At 44.2% G+C, this 16,002-nt stretch overlaps 1 protein-coding gene across 3 annotated transcripts in view; it reads left to right on the top strand.

The window, feature by feature from the left end:
• ARHGAP26 (Rho GTPase activating protein 26) overlaps positions 1–16,002 on the top strand; it is a 771,897-nt gene that overhangs the window by 208,641 nt on the left and 547,254 nt on the right. For all 3 annotated transcript variants that reach the window (XM_082255674.1, XM_082255673.1, XM_082255672.1), the window contains exon 6: positions 4,851–4,961. In XM_082255674.1, the coding sequence (XP_082111800.1) occupies positions 4,851–4,961 (111 nt within the window). The remainder of the gene's footprint in view (positions 1–4,850; positions 4,962–16,002) is intronic.

The raw sequence follows: 16,002 nt of genomic DNA, 5'->3' as shown, positions 1-16,002 counted from the left end.
CACCGGTCACACCGACACTCATTGGAGATGTTGACACACTGGGGCCACTGCTGTGAAACTACTCCTCGGTTGTGGTTGTGTGTTGAGTTATTTTGAGGGGACAGTAAATTGACACTGTCAGAGCCGTTTCACACTGAGGCGATCCGACTTCGGGGGGCGACCTGTGAAGTCGTGTGCACCGAGACTTTGGCGCGACTTGCAGGGACTTCACATAATGGAAGTCTATGCAAGTCGCTCCCAGGTCGCCCCAAAATAGTACAGGACCCTTTTTCTCAGTCGGAGCGACTTGTGTCGTTCCTATTAGAATGGGCCGTGTACTACTCAATCGACCGCGACTTGTCAGGCTGACAAGTCGCGCTAGTCTGAATGGGCTCTTATACAAGCTGTACACTCACTACTTTACATTAGCAAAGTGTCATTTCTTCAGTGTTGTCACATGAAAAGATATAATAAAATATTTACAAAAATAAGAGGGGTGTACTCACTTTTTGTGAGAGTGTGTGTATGTATGTATATGTATGTATACACACACACACACACACACACACACACGGGATGGGCTCAGGCGTGTTCAGATCGCACCTGCCAGGAAGCCATCACTGCTCACCACCAATCATAGGCTGTGAGGAATTTCCCAGTCTGCAGCTAAACATGCACGCGCTGCCTATGATTGGCGGTGTGTAGTGACCGCTTCCTAGCGGGTATGATCTGAACACGCCTGAGCCCATATTTAGTATATAGTAAGGGGAGCATGCTGTTTGGAGCAGTAAACCATGCACGAGACAGGATCAGTCCTAGTGGGGTTTGTCCTGCAATTTTAATTAGCAAGACGGCAAACACACTTCATTTTCAATACAGGAGGGCTTTGTACAGCAAGCGCTTAGTATAAAATATATACAGTAAATTCCCACACATGCATACACTGTAGATAGTTTGTGTTACTCAAAAAAAAAAAAAACTTTCGCAAATTAGGAGACCCTTCATTGGAGTACAGTTTTTGCCATCCTTGTGTTAAAAAGAGAAAAAAAAAAAAAATGAAACAATGCTGTATACAGGAGCAAACACTGTCTATACGGCTTCATGCACATTGGTTTCTTGTAAACACTTATAAACACACCTAAGCTGCATTTTTTTACAAAACCGTCTAGGTGAGTTTATCAGAGTTTGGAGTTGAGAGTTTATTTCATTGGCCAGAATTTTAAGTTATTCTGACCATTGACATAAATAGTGCTAAACATGCCTTAAGTTTGGCAGTTTATGAGAGTTCAAGAGAGTTTGAGAGTTCAGCTTTTTTTTTTGTGGTCAGAACTGCTCTTGAGCCCTTGTTCACACTGAGGGTGACTTTGAAATCGTACGAGTTCAGCTGAACCCGCATATCAGTGCAAGTTTGGGGGCGATTTGTGCGTTTTCCTGCACAGATGTCTATTGAAATCGCCCCTGAAGTCACCAAAAGTAGTGCAGAAACTACTTTTGGGAATCGTTGCGGCGCCGCCAAGTTGGCATCGCACAGATTCAGAGGGTGTTTGAACGCAATTCTAGGGCGTTCAGACTACAGGCCCATAATCTCCCCTGCTGATAAACTGCAAAAAAACATCTATGTGTGCATGGGCACATAGAATAACCTTGAGGGGAGTTTAAGGGCTGTAAAAAAAAAAAAAATGCCCAAACCCACAAAAAACTGCAGCTGCAGTATGCATGAGGCCTTAAGCATATCCTGATGCAGGAATATGCCTCTTATCATAATATATGTTTTCGTGTGCAGGAATAGCACGGCAAGGAACATGATTAAGAAAGCAGAGTAACTTCACTACTGGTACTTGGCAAACATTTACAGAATAGGTTGTTCTCATAATTATTCGTTGTTGCCATTGTTTTTTTACCAGTTGTAAGCGAATAGGACATTTTAATTTTATTACAAAGATTGACTGGGATTGTTGAACCTTCCTGAAATATATGAACTGACACTGACATCTAGTGGGGAAAAACGATTGCAGTCCATTAACGTGAAAGACACAAAACAGGAAGGTTTAATGACTTGCGTATACAAGTGAATTGCATTTAAGATATAGACAATAATTACCCATGGGTCATCTTTCCCTTGGGCCTGATAAGCATTTTTTGCCATCTTGCTCATAATAATTGGATGCACAGATTGGTATGATCAAGTCATGTAAGCGATTCTGTATGTAGTGAGATGGTGCTTTACCATAAATCAGCATTTAACAATGTAATAACCCCCACTCACCATCAATGGAGGAGCAACATTATTACCATAGGGCAGGAGGTGCATTAGAACTACAGAACATCTCCTGATTTCCTACGTCCATAACATGGGGGGGGGGGGGGTGTTCTATAGTATAGAGAATTTTACTTTTTTTTTTTGTCTTGCACTTCTAAAGCAGATGTAATCGAACATTTTTTAGAGGTATATTTACCAGTCCAAAACGAAGCAATTGAGCACATACAGTTCAATCATGGTCCTATCTAGGGTTTCACCGATACCGGTATTGGTGCAGAAACTAAGCATTTGCACAAGTACTTATTCTCGTGCATATACTTCGATAGCTAAAACCGATACCTTTGTGGTGTGATTTGAGCCCATACAAAATTAATGGGCTCAAACAGCACTGCAAAGAATCGCTTGTGATTTGAACAAGATTGTGGTGTGATTCCTGGTTTACTCACATGCGGTTTCCTGCACCACTCCTGCGTGAACCCAGGCTTGTCATAGGGACTTCAGCCTGGGTTTACACACACTGCATTCCTGTTCAAATCACATGTGATTCTTTGCAGTGCGATTTGAGCCTATTTATTTTGTCTGGGCTCAAATCACACCCCACTGCACGGTATCAGTAATTGGTATCGGCGAGTACTTGAGCACAAGTATTGGTACTCGTACATGCTTTTAAAAAGCAGATATCGGTGCATCCATTATTCTATCTACTTGTACATTTGTTTTCAAAGTATGGGTATCAGTATGATAAGATACAGTTCCTTGAAAAAGTATTCATTCCCCTAACATTTTCCACATTTTGTCATGTTACAACCAAAAACTTAAATGTATTTTATGTGATAGACCAGCACAAAGTGGCACATAATTGTGAAGTGGAAGGAAAATGATAAATGGTTTTCAAATTATTTTTACAAAAAAATATTTGAAAAGTGTGGCGTGCATTTGGATTCAGCCCCCCTAAATTAGTACTTTTTGTAGAACAAGCTTTCGCAATTACAGCTGCAAGTCTTTTAGAATATGTCTATGCCAGCTTTGCACATCTAGAGAGTGAAATGTTTGCACATTCTTCTTTGCAGAAAAACTCAAGCTCCATCAGATTGGATTGAGGGTGTCTGTGAACAGCAATTTTCAAGTCTTGCCACAGATTCTCAGTTGGATTTAGGTCTGGACTTTGACTGGATACATTAATATGCTTTGATCTAAACCATTCCATTGTAGCTCTGGCTGTATGTTTAGGGTTATTCTCCTGCTAGAATGGTGAACCTCCACCCCAGTCTCAAGTCTTTTGCAGACTCTTAACAGGTTTTCTTCTAAGATTTCCCTGTATTTGGCTTCATCCTATCTTACCATCAACTCTGACCAGCTTCCCTGTCCCTGATGAAGAAAAGCATCCCCACAACATAATGCTGCCACCACCATGTTTCAAGGTGGGAATGATGTGTTCAGGTTGATGTGGAGTGTATATTTTCCGCCACCCATAGCGTTTTGCTTTTAGGCAAAAAAGTTACATTTTGGTCTCATCTGACCAGAGCACCTTCTTCCACATGTTTGCTGTGTCCCCCATATGGCTTCTCGCAAACTGCAAACAAAACTTCTTTGGGCTTTCTTTCAAGAATGGCTTTCTTCTTGCCACTCTTCCATAAAGGGCAGATTTGTAGAGTGCATGCCTAATAGTTGTCCTGTGGACAGATGCTCTCACCTGAGCTGTGGATCTCTGCAGCTCCTCCAGAGTTACCATGGGCCTCTTGGCTGCTTCTCTGATTAATGCTCTCCTTGCTTGGCCTGTCAGTTTAGGTGGACGGCCATGTCTTGGTAGGTTTACAGTTGTGCCATACTCTTTTTTTTTTTTTTTTCATTTTCGGATGATGGATTGAACAGTGCTTCGTGAGATGTTCGAAGCTTGGGATATTTTTTTATAACCTAACCCTGCTTTAAACTTCTCCACAACTTTATCCCTGACCTGTCTGGTGTGTTCCTTGGCATTCACGGTGCTATTTGTTCACTAAGGTTCTCTAACAAACCTCTGAGGACTTCACAGAGCAGCTGCATTCATAATGAGATTAAATTACACACCGGAGGACTCTATTTACTAATTAGGTGACTACTGAAGGCAATTGGTTCCATTAGATTTTAGTTAGGGATATCAGAGTAAAGGGGGCTAAAAAAAAAAAGCTTTTCAGAGATGTATTTGTAAAAAAAAAAAAATTTAAACCCATTTATCCTTTTCCTTCCACTTCACAATTATGTGCCCCTTTGTGTTGGTCTATCACAAAAAATCCCAATAAAATAGATTTAAGTTTTTGGTTGTAACCTAACAAAATGTGGAAAATGGCAAGGGGTATGAATACTTTTTCAAGCCAATGTATTAATGTTTCAGTAGCATATTAGTCAGATTGCTGCAATATAAAATATAGTGACCTGCACAGTCAGTTGGGTATGTTAGCATTAACAAAATGCTTTTAAAGAAATGGTTATCATATAGCAGGTCCTATATCTGTAACAAAGCTAAGATGTAAAGTGTGTATAATATCATTATTAAATATAATATTGGCTATTTTTTCTTAACACAAATTTTTGATTTAGGTTATTGCTGATTGTTTTGTTTTTTTCCTGATAGGCTGATAGTCAAGTGGATCAAATGAGGCAGCATTTCTATGAGGTGTCGCTGGAGTATGTTTTGAAAGTGCATGAAGTCCAAGAGAGGAAAATGTTTGAATTTGTGGAACCGGTAAGTTTATTTTTGCTAATTTTTTTTACTTCATATCTTACTTTTAAAAATGAATTTACACTCAAAACTTAAGTTTACTGGAAATTTTGCATACAGCACTTAGAATTGTATTTGCCATTAATGAAAATGAAGTATGTCCTGTTTGCTCACGGCTGCTATGTTAGGGTAATTTTTGAAGTCTTTTGCCCGCATATACCCCTGCAGTGGTGATCTTTTGCTGCTGCGAACCGAATATGAGCAGCTGCAGCTATAACAGGCATTCGTCAAGTGCCAGTACCTTTTCTGCCCCTGTGCTCCATTCATAGAAGCCACAATTAAAAGGGCTCTATGAATGGAGGATAAGTGGGTGAATAATGGGTCTGCCTCCTGTATTCGTAGTGATTCGAATGATTTTCATTGTGGAAGCTGGTAAGAGTTTCCATGAATGAAGCACAGGGATAAAAATGGTGGGCAAAGTTAGCACTTGACGAGTGCCTGTCACAGTTGCAGCTGTTCATTCTAACCTCCAGAGTGCCAAAAGATCACCCCTGTGGAGATAACTGGAGGCAAGGGACTTCAGGTTTCGATTTACCAGCACAGCTTCCAGTCTATGGGATACTCCTTAAAGAGGATTATGGCTTTCTGTAAAAAAAGAAAAAAATTTAGACTATCCTAGGTGGATGCAGCATCGATCCATTGCTGCATGTGTACCCCACCAGCATCTGCAGTTAGAACTGAGTTCTTCCCTAAGGTCTGAGCAGAGAGCCGTGACGGTCATTCACCAGCTCTGAGTTTGTGTCTCTCAGCTGATCTGTCAGAATGGAGCCGATTCTTCCTGTATAGTTCCGGCTCCATTCTGACAGTCTGAGTGGGTCACAGGCAGAGTGATATCAAATGCACTCCGTCTGTGACCAATACAGGAAACATCGCCTCTTCCTCCAGCGCGGCGCCGCTTCTAGCTAGAATTTGCCACCAGCCGCACACACAGCAGTACCAGCCAGAGCCAGCAGTACCAGCTAGAGCCAGCAGTACTCACAGCAGTACCAGCCAGAACCAGCAGTACCAGCCAGTACCAGCCAGAACAAGCAGTACTCACAGCAGTACCAGCCAGAACCAGCAGTACTCACAGCAGTACTAGCCAGAAGCAGCAGTACCAGCCTGAACCAGCAGTACCAGCCAGATCCAGCAGTACCCACAGCGGCACCAGCCATAGCCAGCAGTACTCACATCAGTACCCACACCAGTACCAGGCAGAACAAGAAGTACCCACAGCAGTACCAGCCAGAGTAAGCAGTACCCACAGCAGAACCAGCAGTACCAGCCAGAGTCAGCAGTACCCACAACAGTACCAGCCAGCAGTACCCACAGCAGCACCAGCCAGCAGTACCAGCCTGAGCCAGTAGTACCCACAGCAATACCAGCCAGAAGAACCCACAGCAGTACCCACAGCAGTACCAGCCTGAGCCAGTAGTACCCACAGCAGTACCAGCCAGCAGTACTAGCCTGAGCCAGCAGTACCAGCCAGCAGTACCCACAGCACAGTACCAGCCTAAGCCAGCTGTACCCACAGCACAGTACAAGCCAGCAGTACCAGCCTGAGCCAGCAGTACCAGCCAGCTGTACCCACCAGCAGTACCAACCAGCTATACCCACCAGCAGTACCCGCCAGCAGTTCTTTTCAAAACTTACCACCACAAAGTCGACTGCGCTCCAGACTGACCGACGCAAACCTGGAAATCCAGGTGCGAGTAGCAACATCATCAATACCAGCTAACATCACACACCTCACCAAATAGAAGCAGTTGCCATTACATTAGGGGTGAGTTAATTAAATGTTTTACCAAATATAACAGGCACATTTTTAAGTTGATAATTTTGTACGGCGCCCAAATGATCTTATAAATACCCAAATGGCCCTTGGCAGAAAAAAGGTTCCCCACCCCTGCAGTAAAGCATGCTTGTTATACTCACTGTGTTAATCCTCTGCATTGTGTAAAAAGGCAGTGTGATCCTGTTATCTCTGATCCTCTCCTTCTTTTACTGTCCCCAATCCATCTGCTGATAGTACAGAGCCTTGGGGGCACTCTGCACATGCTCAGTCTGGTGTGTATTGCTAGAGAGTTTAGGGGCAATCCACACTGTCCATACAGAGGGTCAGGGGTCATGCAGCCTCCTAGGACAGTCAAGGGGAGTGTGAAAACAGCTCCTACAATCTTTAACCAGTGCTTGGCCGGACACTGATTGAAGTCACAAGACTGCTACAGTATCTCACAAAAGTGAGTACACCCCTCACATTTTTGTAAATATTTTATTATATCTTTTCATGTGACAACACTGAAGAAATGACACGTTGCTACAATGTAAAGTAGTGAGTGTACATCTTGTATAACAGTGAAAATTTGCGGTCTCCTCAAAATAACTCAACACACAACCATTGATGTCAAAATCGCTGGCAACAAAAGTGAATACACCCCTAAATGTAAATGTCAAAATTGGACCCAATTAGCCATTTTCCCTCCCCGGTGTCATGTGACTCATTAGTGTTACAAGGTCTCAGGTGTGAATGGGGAGCAGGTGTGGTAAATTTGGTGTTATCACTCTCACTCTCTCATACTCTCATACTGGTCACTGGAAGTTCAACGTGGCACCTCATAGCAAAGAACTCTGAAGATCTGAAAAAAAGATTTATTGCTCTACATAAAGATGGCCTAGGCTATAAGAAGATTGGCAAGACCCTGAAACTGAGCTGCAGCATGGTGGCCAAGACCATAAAGCTGTTTAAAAGGACAGGTTTCACTCAGAACAGTCCTCACCATGGTCGACCAAAGAGGTTGAGTGCACATGCTCAGCGTCCTATCCAAAGGTTGTCTTTGAGAAATGGATGTATGAGTGCTGTCAGCATTGCTGCAGAGGTTGAAAGGGTGGGGTGTTAGTGCTCAGACCATACGCCGCACACTGCATCAAATTGGTCTGCATGGCTGTTGTCCCAGAAGGAAGCCTCTTCTAAAGATAATGTTCAAGAAAGCCCGCAAACAGTTTGCTGAAGACAAGCAGACCAAGGACATGGATTACTGGAACCATGTGCTGTGGTCTGATGAGACTAAGATAAACTTATTTGGTTCACTTGGTGTCAAGCGTGTGTGGCGGCAACCAGGTGAGGAGTACAAAGACAAGTGTGTCTTGCCTAGAGTCAAGCATGGTGGTGGGAGTGTCATGGTCTGGGGCTGCAGGAGTGCTGCCGGCACTGGGGGAGCTACAGTTCATTGAGGGAACCATGAATGCCAACATGTACTGTGACATACTGAAGCAGAGCATGATCCCCTCCCTTCGGAGACTTGGCTGCAGGGCAGTATTCCAACATAATGACCCCAAAACACGCTACCAAGAGGACCACTGCCTTGCTAAAGAAGCTGAGGGTAAAGGTGATTGGCTGGCCAAGCATGTCTCCAGACCTAAACCCTATTGAGCATCTGTAGGACTTCCTTAAATGGAAGGTGGAGGAGCTCAAGGTCTCGAACATCCACCAGCTCTGTGATGTCGTCATGGAGGAGTGGAAGAGGACTCCAGTGGCAACCTCTGAAGCTCTGAGGAACTCAATGCTCAAGAAGGTTAAGGCAGTGCTGGAAAAAAAGGGTGGCCACACAAAATACTTTGGGACTTTTGTTGTCAGTGGTTTAGACATTTTTGGCTGTGTGTTGAGTTATTTTGAGGGAACAGCAAATTTACACTGTTATTTAACCACTTTAGGACCGGAGGATTTTCCTGCTTTACGTATAGGCCACTTTTTGTGATTCGGCACTGTGCGAATTTAACTGACAATTGCGCAGTCATGCAACGCCGTACCCAAACCAAATTTATGTCCTTTTTTCCCTACAAACAGAGCTTTCTTTTGGTGGTATTTGATCACTTCTGCGCTTTTCATTTTTTGCGATAATAATAAAAAAATGCGACAATTTTGAAAAAATAACAATGTTTTTCTACTTTGACAGTTAAAAAATATCCAATATATTCAATTTTTGTCATATTTTTAGGCCAAAATGTATTTAGCTACATGTCTTTGACAAAAAAATTCTCAATGAGCGTATTTTTAACTGCTTTAAGACCGGAAGATTTTACCCCATTCCTGACCAGGCCATATTTTGCGATTCGGCACTGCGTTACTTTAACGGACAATTGCGCGGTTGTGCAATGCTGTACCCAAATTAAATTGATGTATTTTTTCCCTACAAATAGAGCTTTCTTTTGGTGGTATTTGATCACCTGTTCGACTTTTACTTTTTGCGCTATAAACAAAAAAAGAGCGAAAATTTTGAAAAAATAACAATATTTTTCAAATTTTTTTATATGAAATTCCCCCCCCCCAAAAAATGTAAAAATCTAAATTTTTTAACATTTTAGGCCAATTTGTTTTCTGCTACATATATTTGGTAAAAAAAATCCCAATAAGCGTATTTTGATTGGTTTGCGCAAAAGTTATCGCAGCTACTATCTACGGGAAATTTATGTCATTTTTATTGTTTTTTTTTTAAACTAGTAATGGCGGCGATCTGCAATTTTTTTTGCGGGACTGCGACATTTTGGCAGACAGATCGGACCCCTAACTGACATTTTTTACACTTTTGGGGGCACCAGTGACATTACTACAGTAATCATTGCTATAAATATGCACTGTTACTGTAAAAATGACACTGGCAGGGAAGGGGTTAACTTTTATTGGTGATCAAGGGGTTAATGTATGCCTGGTGCTTACTAACGTGTGTGGGGGGAGGGGACTGTGTGACACAGGCACAGATCGCAGGTTCAGCTATGCTGAATCCTGTAATCTGCCCCTGCCTGTCACATAGGAGATCTGCCTGCTTTGTTTACACAAGCTGGCGGATCTCCTCACTCGATCCCCGACGATCGGGGAAGAGCGGCGGTGATCACCACCTCTCCTCCCCTGGCCTGACTCCCGCTGTGTCTGAATACAGCGGGAGCAAGCCTCCGGCGGCGTGCATGCGCGCCGCCCACAAGGGGAGGAGTCCAGCGACGTAGACATACGTCGCTGGACGATAACGAACCACTTTGCCACAGTACGCTCAATGTGAGCGGTCGGCAAGTGGTTAAGCTGTACACTCAGTACTTTACATTATAGCAAAGTGTAATTTCTTCAGTGTTGTCACATGAAAAGATATAATAAAATTTTAACAAAAATGGGAGGGGTGTACTCACTTTTGTGAGATACTGTATATACTGCTGATGAGAAAAGGTATTTAGCAGTTTATTATTACTACATTTTGTTGCATTTTCATGTTTGTACTGTGGGAGACCAGATATAGTGAATGCAGGGTCCTGGGTTTGCTTTGTACACTGGTTGGAACAGGAGGGGGCCATCCCCAAACTGTTCCCACAAAGTTGGGAGCAGGGAATTGTCCAAAATGTCTTGGTATATTGATGCCTTTAAGTGTTCCCTTCACTGGAACTAAGGGGCCAAGCCCAACCCTTAAAAACAACCCACACCATAATCCCTCCTCTGCCAAATGTTTTGGACCAGTGCACAAAGCAAGGACCATAAAGACATGGATGAGCGAGTTTGGGGTGGAGGAACTTGACTAGCCTGCAGAGTCCTGACCTCAACCCTAAAGAGCATCTTTGGGATGAACTAGAGCGGATACTGGGAGCCAGGCCTTCTCGTCCAACATCACTGCCTGACCTCACAAATGCGCTTCTAGAAAAATGTTCAAACATTCTCACATACACACTCCTAAACCTTCCCAGAAGAGTTGAAGCTGTTATAGCTGCAAAGGGTGGGCCAACTCAATATTGAACCTTACGGACTAAGACTGGGATGCTATTAAAATTAATGTGCGTGTAAAGGCAGGCGTCCCAATACTTTTGACAAAGTATAAAGTTTATCTTTAAAGAACAACGTAACGCAATGGGGGCCAAGACAAAAACGTTTTAAAGTGGCTTTTTGTGGACTGCTGCCTTATATAACCTAAATTTATGCTGGGAAGCTTCTCCTTGGTTATCAAAGAAGGAAATGTACAGAACAATGAAACTTTATTAAAGTGGTTGTAAACCTTAGACATGACGTAGGAACAAAGCATATCCCTCTGAAGTGCGTGCTTGTCTCAATCCAGAGCCTTAAGTGCCATTTCTGTCCACTGCCTCATTCCCCTGCTTTCGGCATGAGTTTTTTTCTGATGAGTTTTCCTGACACCAAGAGAACAATGATGACAGGGGAGGGCACAGCCTGTGATTGACAGCTTAAGTTCTGTTCCTATGTGCTGTGTGGAGGGGGGTTCCCCTTCCCTTCTCTCCCCTTCTCTCCCCCTTCTCTCCCCCTTCTCTCCCCCTTCTCTTCCCCTTCTCTCCCCCTTCTCTCCCCCTTCTCTCCCCCTTCTCTTCCCCTTCTCTTCCCCTTCTCTCCCCCTTCTCTTCCCCTTCTCTTCCCCTTCTCTCCCCCTTCTCTTCCCCTTCTCTCCCCCTTCTCTTCCCCTTCTCTCCCCCTTCTCTCCCCCTTCTCTTCCCCTTCTCTCCCCCTTCTCTCCCCCTTCTCTCCCCCTTCTCTCCCCCTTCTCTTCCCCTTCTCTCCCCCTTCTCTCCCCCTTCTCTCCCCCTTCTCTTCCCCTTCTCTCCCCCTTCTCTCCCCCTTCTCTCCCCCTTCTCTCCCCCTTCTCTTCCCCTTCTCTCCCCCTTCTCTTCCCCTTCTCTCCCCCTTCTCTCCCCCTTCTCTCCCCCTTCTCTCCCCCTTCTCTCCCCCTTCTCTTCCCCTTCTCTCCCCCTTCTCTTCCCCTTCTCTCCCCCTTCTCTCCCCCTTCTCTTCCCCTTCTCTTCCCCTTCTCTCCCCCTTCTCTTCCCCTTCTCTCCCCCTTCTCTCCCCCTTCTCTTCCCCTTCTCTTCCCCTTCTCTCCCCCTTCTCTTCCCCTTCTCTCCCCCTTCTCTCCCCCTTCTCTCCCCCTTCTCTCCCCCTTCTCTCCCCCTTTTCTTCCCCTTCTCTTCCCCTTCTCTTCCCCTTCTCTTCCCCTTTTCTCCCCCTTTTCTCCCCCTTCTCTTCCCCTTCTCTTCCCCTTCTCTTCCCCTTCTCTCCCCCTTCTCTCCCCCTTCTCTCCCCCTTCTCTTCCCCTTCTCTTCCCCTTTTCTCCCCCCCCTTCTCTTCCCCTTCTCTCCCCCCTTCTCTCCCCCCTTCTCTCCCCTCAAATCAGCTCACATAGGTCTCCTCACTGATGTAAATTCAGCCCTCCACCCCTGCTTTTCAAAGCTGAGAAATCCTGTGTTAATTCATGACTTTGAATGAATGAAGGGGGAAGACGGCTGTAGGGAAATAGGTACAGATTATGTTGTAGGATTTGTTTCTTCTGTGTATCCCCTGAGACCAGTCACTTCACTGGTTGTATGTTAGGCTTTACAACCACTTTCAGTTCAGGTTTAGGTCCATTAGGAAGAAGGATACTTGCAGGCATTTAATTAGTAGAATTGCCAGTTGCTGAAGGTGAACATGACAATGAAAATGTATGCTTTTTCGGCTGCTAGGCTATACTGTGGTTTTAAATGAAAAGTCATTGTGACCGGCTATATCTCTTTTCCATGTGGTGCTTATTTGATTTTCACATGGATTTGGAATGAAGATCTGCATCTTCCCATTTCCTGTTCACACAGGAGAACAGAAGTTCTTACATAAACTAGTACACAGCCTTGGCTATAAATAACTACCACACTGTCCAAGGCCTTTAATGCCTTGTTTATATGTTTCCTGTTTGTGCTGACACAAGTAAACAAGCATTACAGTCTCCATGTGAACACACAACGTGCTTGGGCTTTCATGTGAAATCACTATAAAGAAGCACTCTACTGGTAAATGGCATGCATGTCAAGAAAAGACTGCAGGGTCCATCCTAAAGATTTTGTAATAAAATGGAACCTACCACTGCGCCTCAGCACTAAAAGACAGAAAATTAAAGAGTGTTGAAAAATGAAAAAGGGTTTAAAATTAATTTAAAAGTTAATTCAATTTATTAAAGTTGTATAAATGAATCAGCTGCCACTTTAAAGAAAACGGATAATAAGAACCCGTCTACCTCCTTGAAACAAAATCAATAATAGTAAACAGTGGCGCATGGCAAAAATCACCCATGACAAAAGTGATTATATGATTAATAGCTTAATAAAAAAAAAAAGTCCATATTAGAAAAATGAACAAATCTAAAAAAAAATTTAAAAGTTCATATATGAGACACTTCTGAAGTTAGCTTTCCACCACACCACGTGAATGTGTGTCACCGCTACCTCTTGGTTATTCACTCACCAGATACATGGTCAAATAATCGCATATCAAGCAACAAAAGACAGGAAAACCTCTTAAAGAGGTTGTAAACCCATAGATTTTTTTTTCGCAACCTGAAAGAGAAAGACGTAATGAACTAGTATGCACCGCATACTAGCTCATTATGAAATACTTACCTTAGAACGAGCCCCCGCCGTACCTCCCGCTTACCTGTATGACGGGCGACATGTCCAGTCGCCAGTCTCCTGGGATCGCGGCATCCGGCCATCTGATTGGCCGGAGCTGCGGTGACGTCACTCCCGCGCACGCACGCGGGACCCGACGGTCAGGGCACGGACTCTGAAGGAACGGCACCAGCGGCCGTTCCTTCAGAGCGCATGCGCCAGTGACGTCACTGGCTGCATGTAAGGTAAATATCTCCTAAACGGTACATGTTTAGGAGATATTTACAGTACCTATAGGTAAGCCTTATCATAGGCTTACCTATAGGTAAAAGTGTCAGAGGAGGGTTTACTTCCTCTTTAAAGGTTTGCTAGTGATTCCAAGCGATATAACCACCAACTAATGGCGCCTTCCGTAATGGTGTAACTCTTCAGTCTGTATCTGTCGCCCCTTTCACCTGTTCCCCTTTCCAGGGACGCACGGGCAGGCATCAAGCTCCCCAGTCTACACTGGCACAAAACTGGTTCCAGGGTGTCAAGCATTGCATAATGGGACCAATTTGGGCATTATTTTGTTAAAACCCCACAGTACGTGAAACATATATAAAGTTGGTGAAGTCCAGCATCATTATTACTAGAGAAAAGCAGGCGAAGGGCCTTTGTGCATGGGCTTTGGGCTGCAAATACAGCAAGCTTTAGCCATCTGTTTTTGGCACTTCTGAGATTATTTAGAATTCATAACAGGTGCATTTAACCTGCTTCAATCTTCTTTTGTATTTCCATAGACTTGTATCGGAACTTGTGTCTGAAGGAAATAAAAGCCCGTTAACACTGGACCTTTTTTACAGCGTGTTCACTGGCTGTCAGTTCATAGTCATATAGTACACAAAACGTAATGGTGGATGTACAAGTTCAATATGCATTAAAAGCTTATCAAAATAGTATAAAATCTCACAGTTAAAGAAGAGAGTTAATAAGAATTTTAATACATTTCAATTTAATTGGATGCATGCAGTCACAATAGAATATGGGGAAAAATGTTAATTTTCTAGCTAGCAAATTCTTAACTTTTTTTTTTAATATATCACATAATCAGCTCCAGCCTCTCATGTTGATAGGTCACTTTGGAGATTCAAACAATCCTTTTTAAAAAGAAAAACATACATGTTTTGATGGATGGAGGAAGTTGAGCAATAACATAGGAAAAACACCATCTTTTTATGTTTATCTGTTTGCAGTGTAATTCTTTAATTCCCAAGAAGGAAGGGAGTGTCCTTGTTACTTGTATTGCTTAGTTACAGTAAACCCCCCTCCATTGCGGGGGTTACGTTCCGGACCCAGCCGCAAAAAGTGAAAATCCGCGAAATAGAAAAACCCTATTAAAATGCATTGTAGGCATGTTTATTTTACTGTCACTGTACGTGTAAAGCATTTTAAGGTCTTTAACTACCTCCCACCCGGCCATAGTACATATACGGCCGGGCGGGAGTCTCGTCCTTCTGAATGGACGTTCCGGAACGTCCTTCAGAAGGAGAGAGATCGCGCCGCCGCGGGCACGCGCAGCGGCGCGATCTCGATGTGCCTGTGTCCCTCGGACACAGAGCGACATCATTCGGCAGGAGGGCCCTGTGATTGGCCCTCCTGATCACATGACGGCTGTGTCCAATCACAGCCGTCATGTAATGTAAATAGAGCCGTTGTAACGGCTTCGATCTCTTCTCCTCCTGACAGATCCTGTCAGTGAGGAGAAGATCAGAGGATCGGTGCTGCTGCGGGGGTGATCAGTGAGTATTTCTAATTACTCACTGATCACAGGGGGGGTCTGTGCTGGTAATCAGAACATTGATTACCAGTGCAGCCCTGGGGGGGGGGGAGGGGTGCCACTAAGCCACCAGGGATGCCCACCCATGACCACCAGGGATGCCCACTATGGCCACCAGGGATGGCAAGCAGGGCTCAGAGAGCCCCCCAGTGCCCTCCCTATCAGTGTTGCCCACCAATGGCATCTATCAGTGCTGCCCACCAGTGCCATTATTGCCATCTATCAGTGCCGCCCACCAGTGCCCATTATTGCCCACCAGTGCTGCCGATCAGTGCCCCCCATCAGTGCCGATCAGTGCCACCCATCAGTGCCGATCATTGCCGCCCAACAGTGCCCATCAGTGCCGCCAATCAGTGCCCATCAGTGCTGCCTATCACTGCCCATCAGCGCTGCCTATCAGTGCCCACCAATGCTGCATATCAGTGCTATCTATCAGTGCCACATATCAGTGCCCATCAGTGCTGCATATCAGTGCTACCTATCAGTGCCCATCAGTGCTGCATATCAGTGCCACCCCATCAGTGCCACCCTATCAGTGTCTCCTCATCAGTGCCTGTCAGTGCGGCATCATCAGTGCTCATCAGTGCAGGAAAAAACATATCTATTTACAAAATTTTATAACCTAAACAAAAAACTTTTTTTTTTTTTTTCAAACTTTTCAGTCTTTTTTTATTTGTGCACCAAAAAAGAAAAAACCTGATGGTGATCAAATACCACCAAAAGAAAGCTCTATTTGTGGGGAAAAAATGACACAAATTTGGTTTAGGTACAGCGTTGCATGACCGCGCAATTGTCATTCAAATTACAACAGCG

The sequence above is a fragment of the Pelophylax lessonae genome, assembly GCF_965119305.1.
Source record: "Pelophylax lessonae genome assembly, chromosome: 4".
Taxonomy (NCBI): Eukaryota; Metazoa; Chordata; class Amphibia; order Anura; family Ranidae; genus Pelophylax; species Pelophylax lessonae.
Note: the sequence above shows the minus strand (reverse complement) of the source record. Positions and strands in the feature narration are given on the sequence as shown.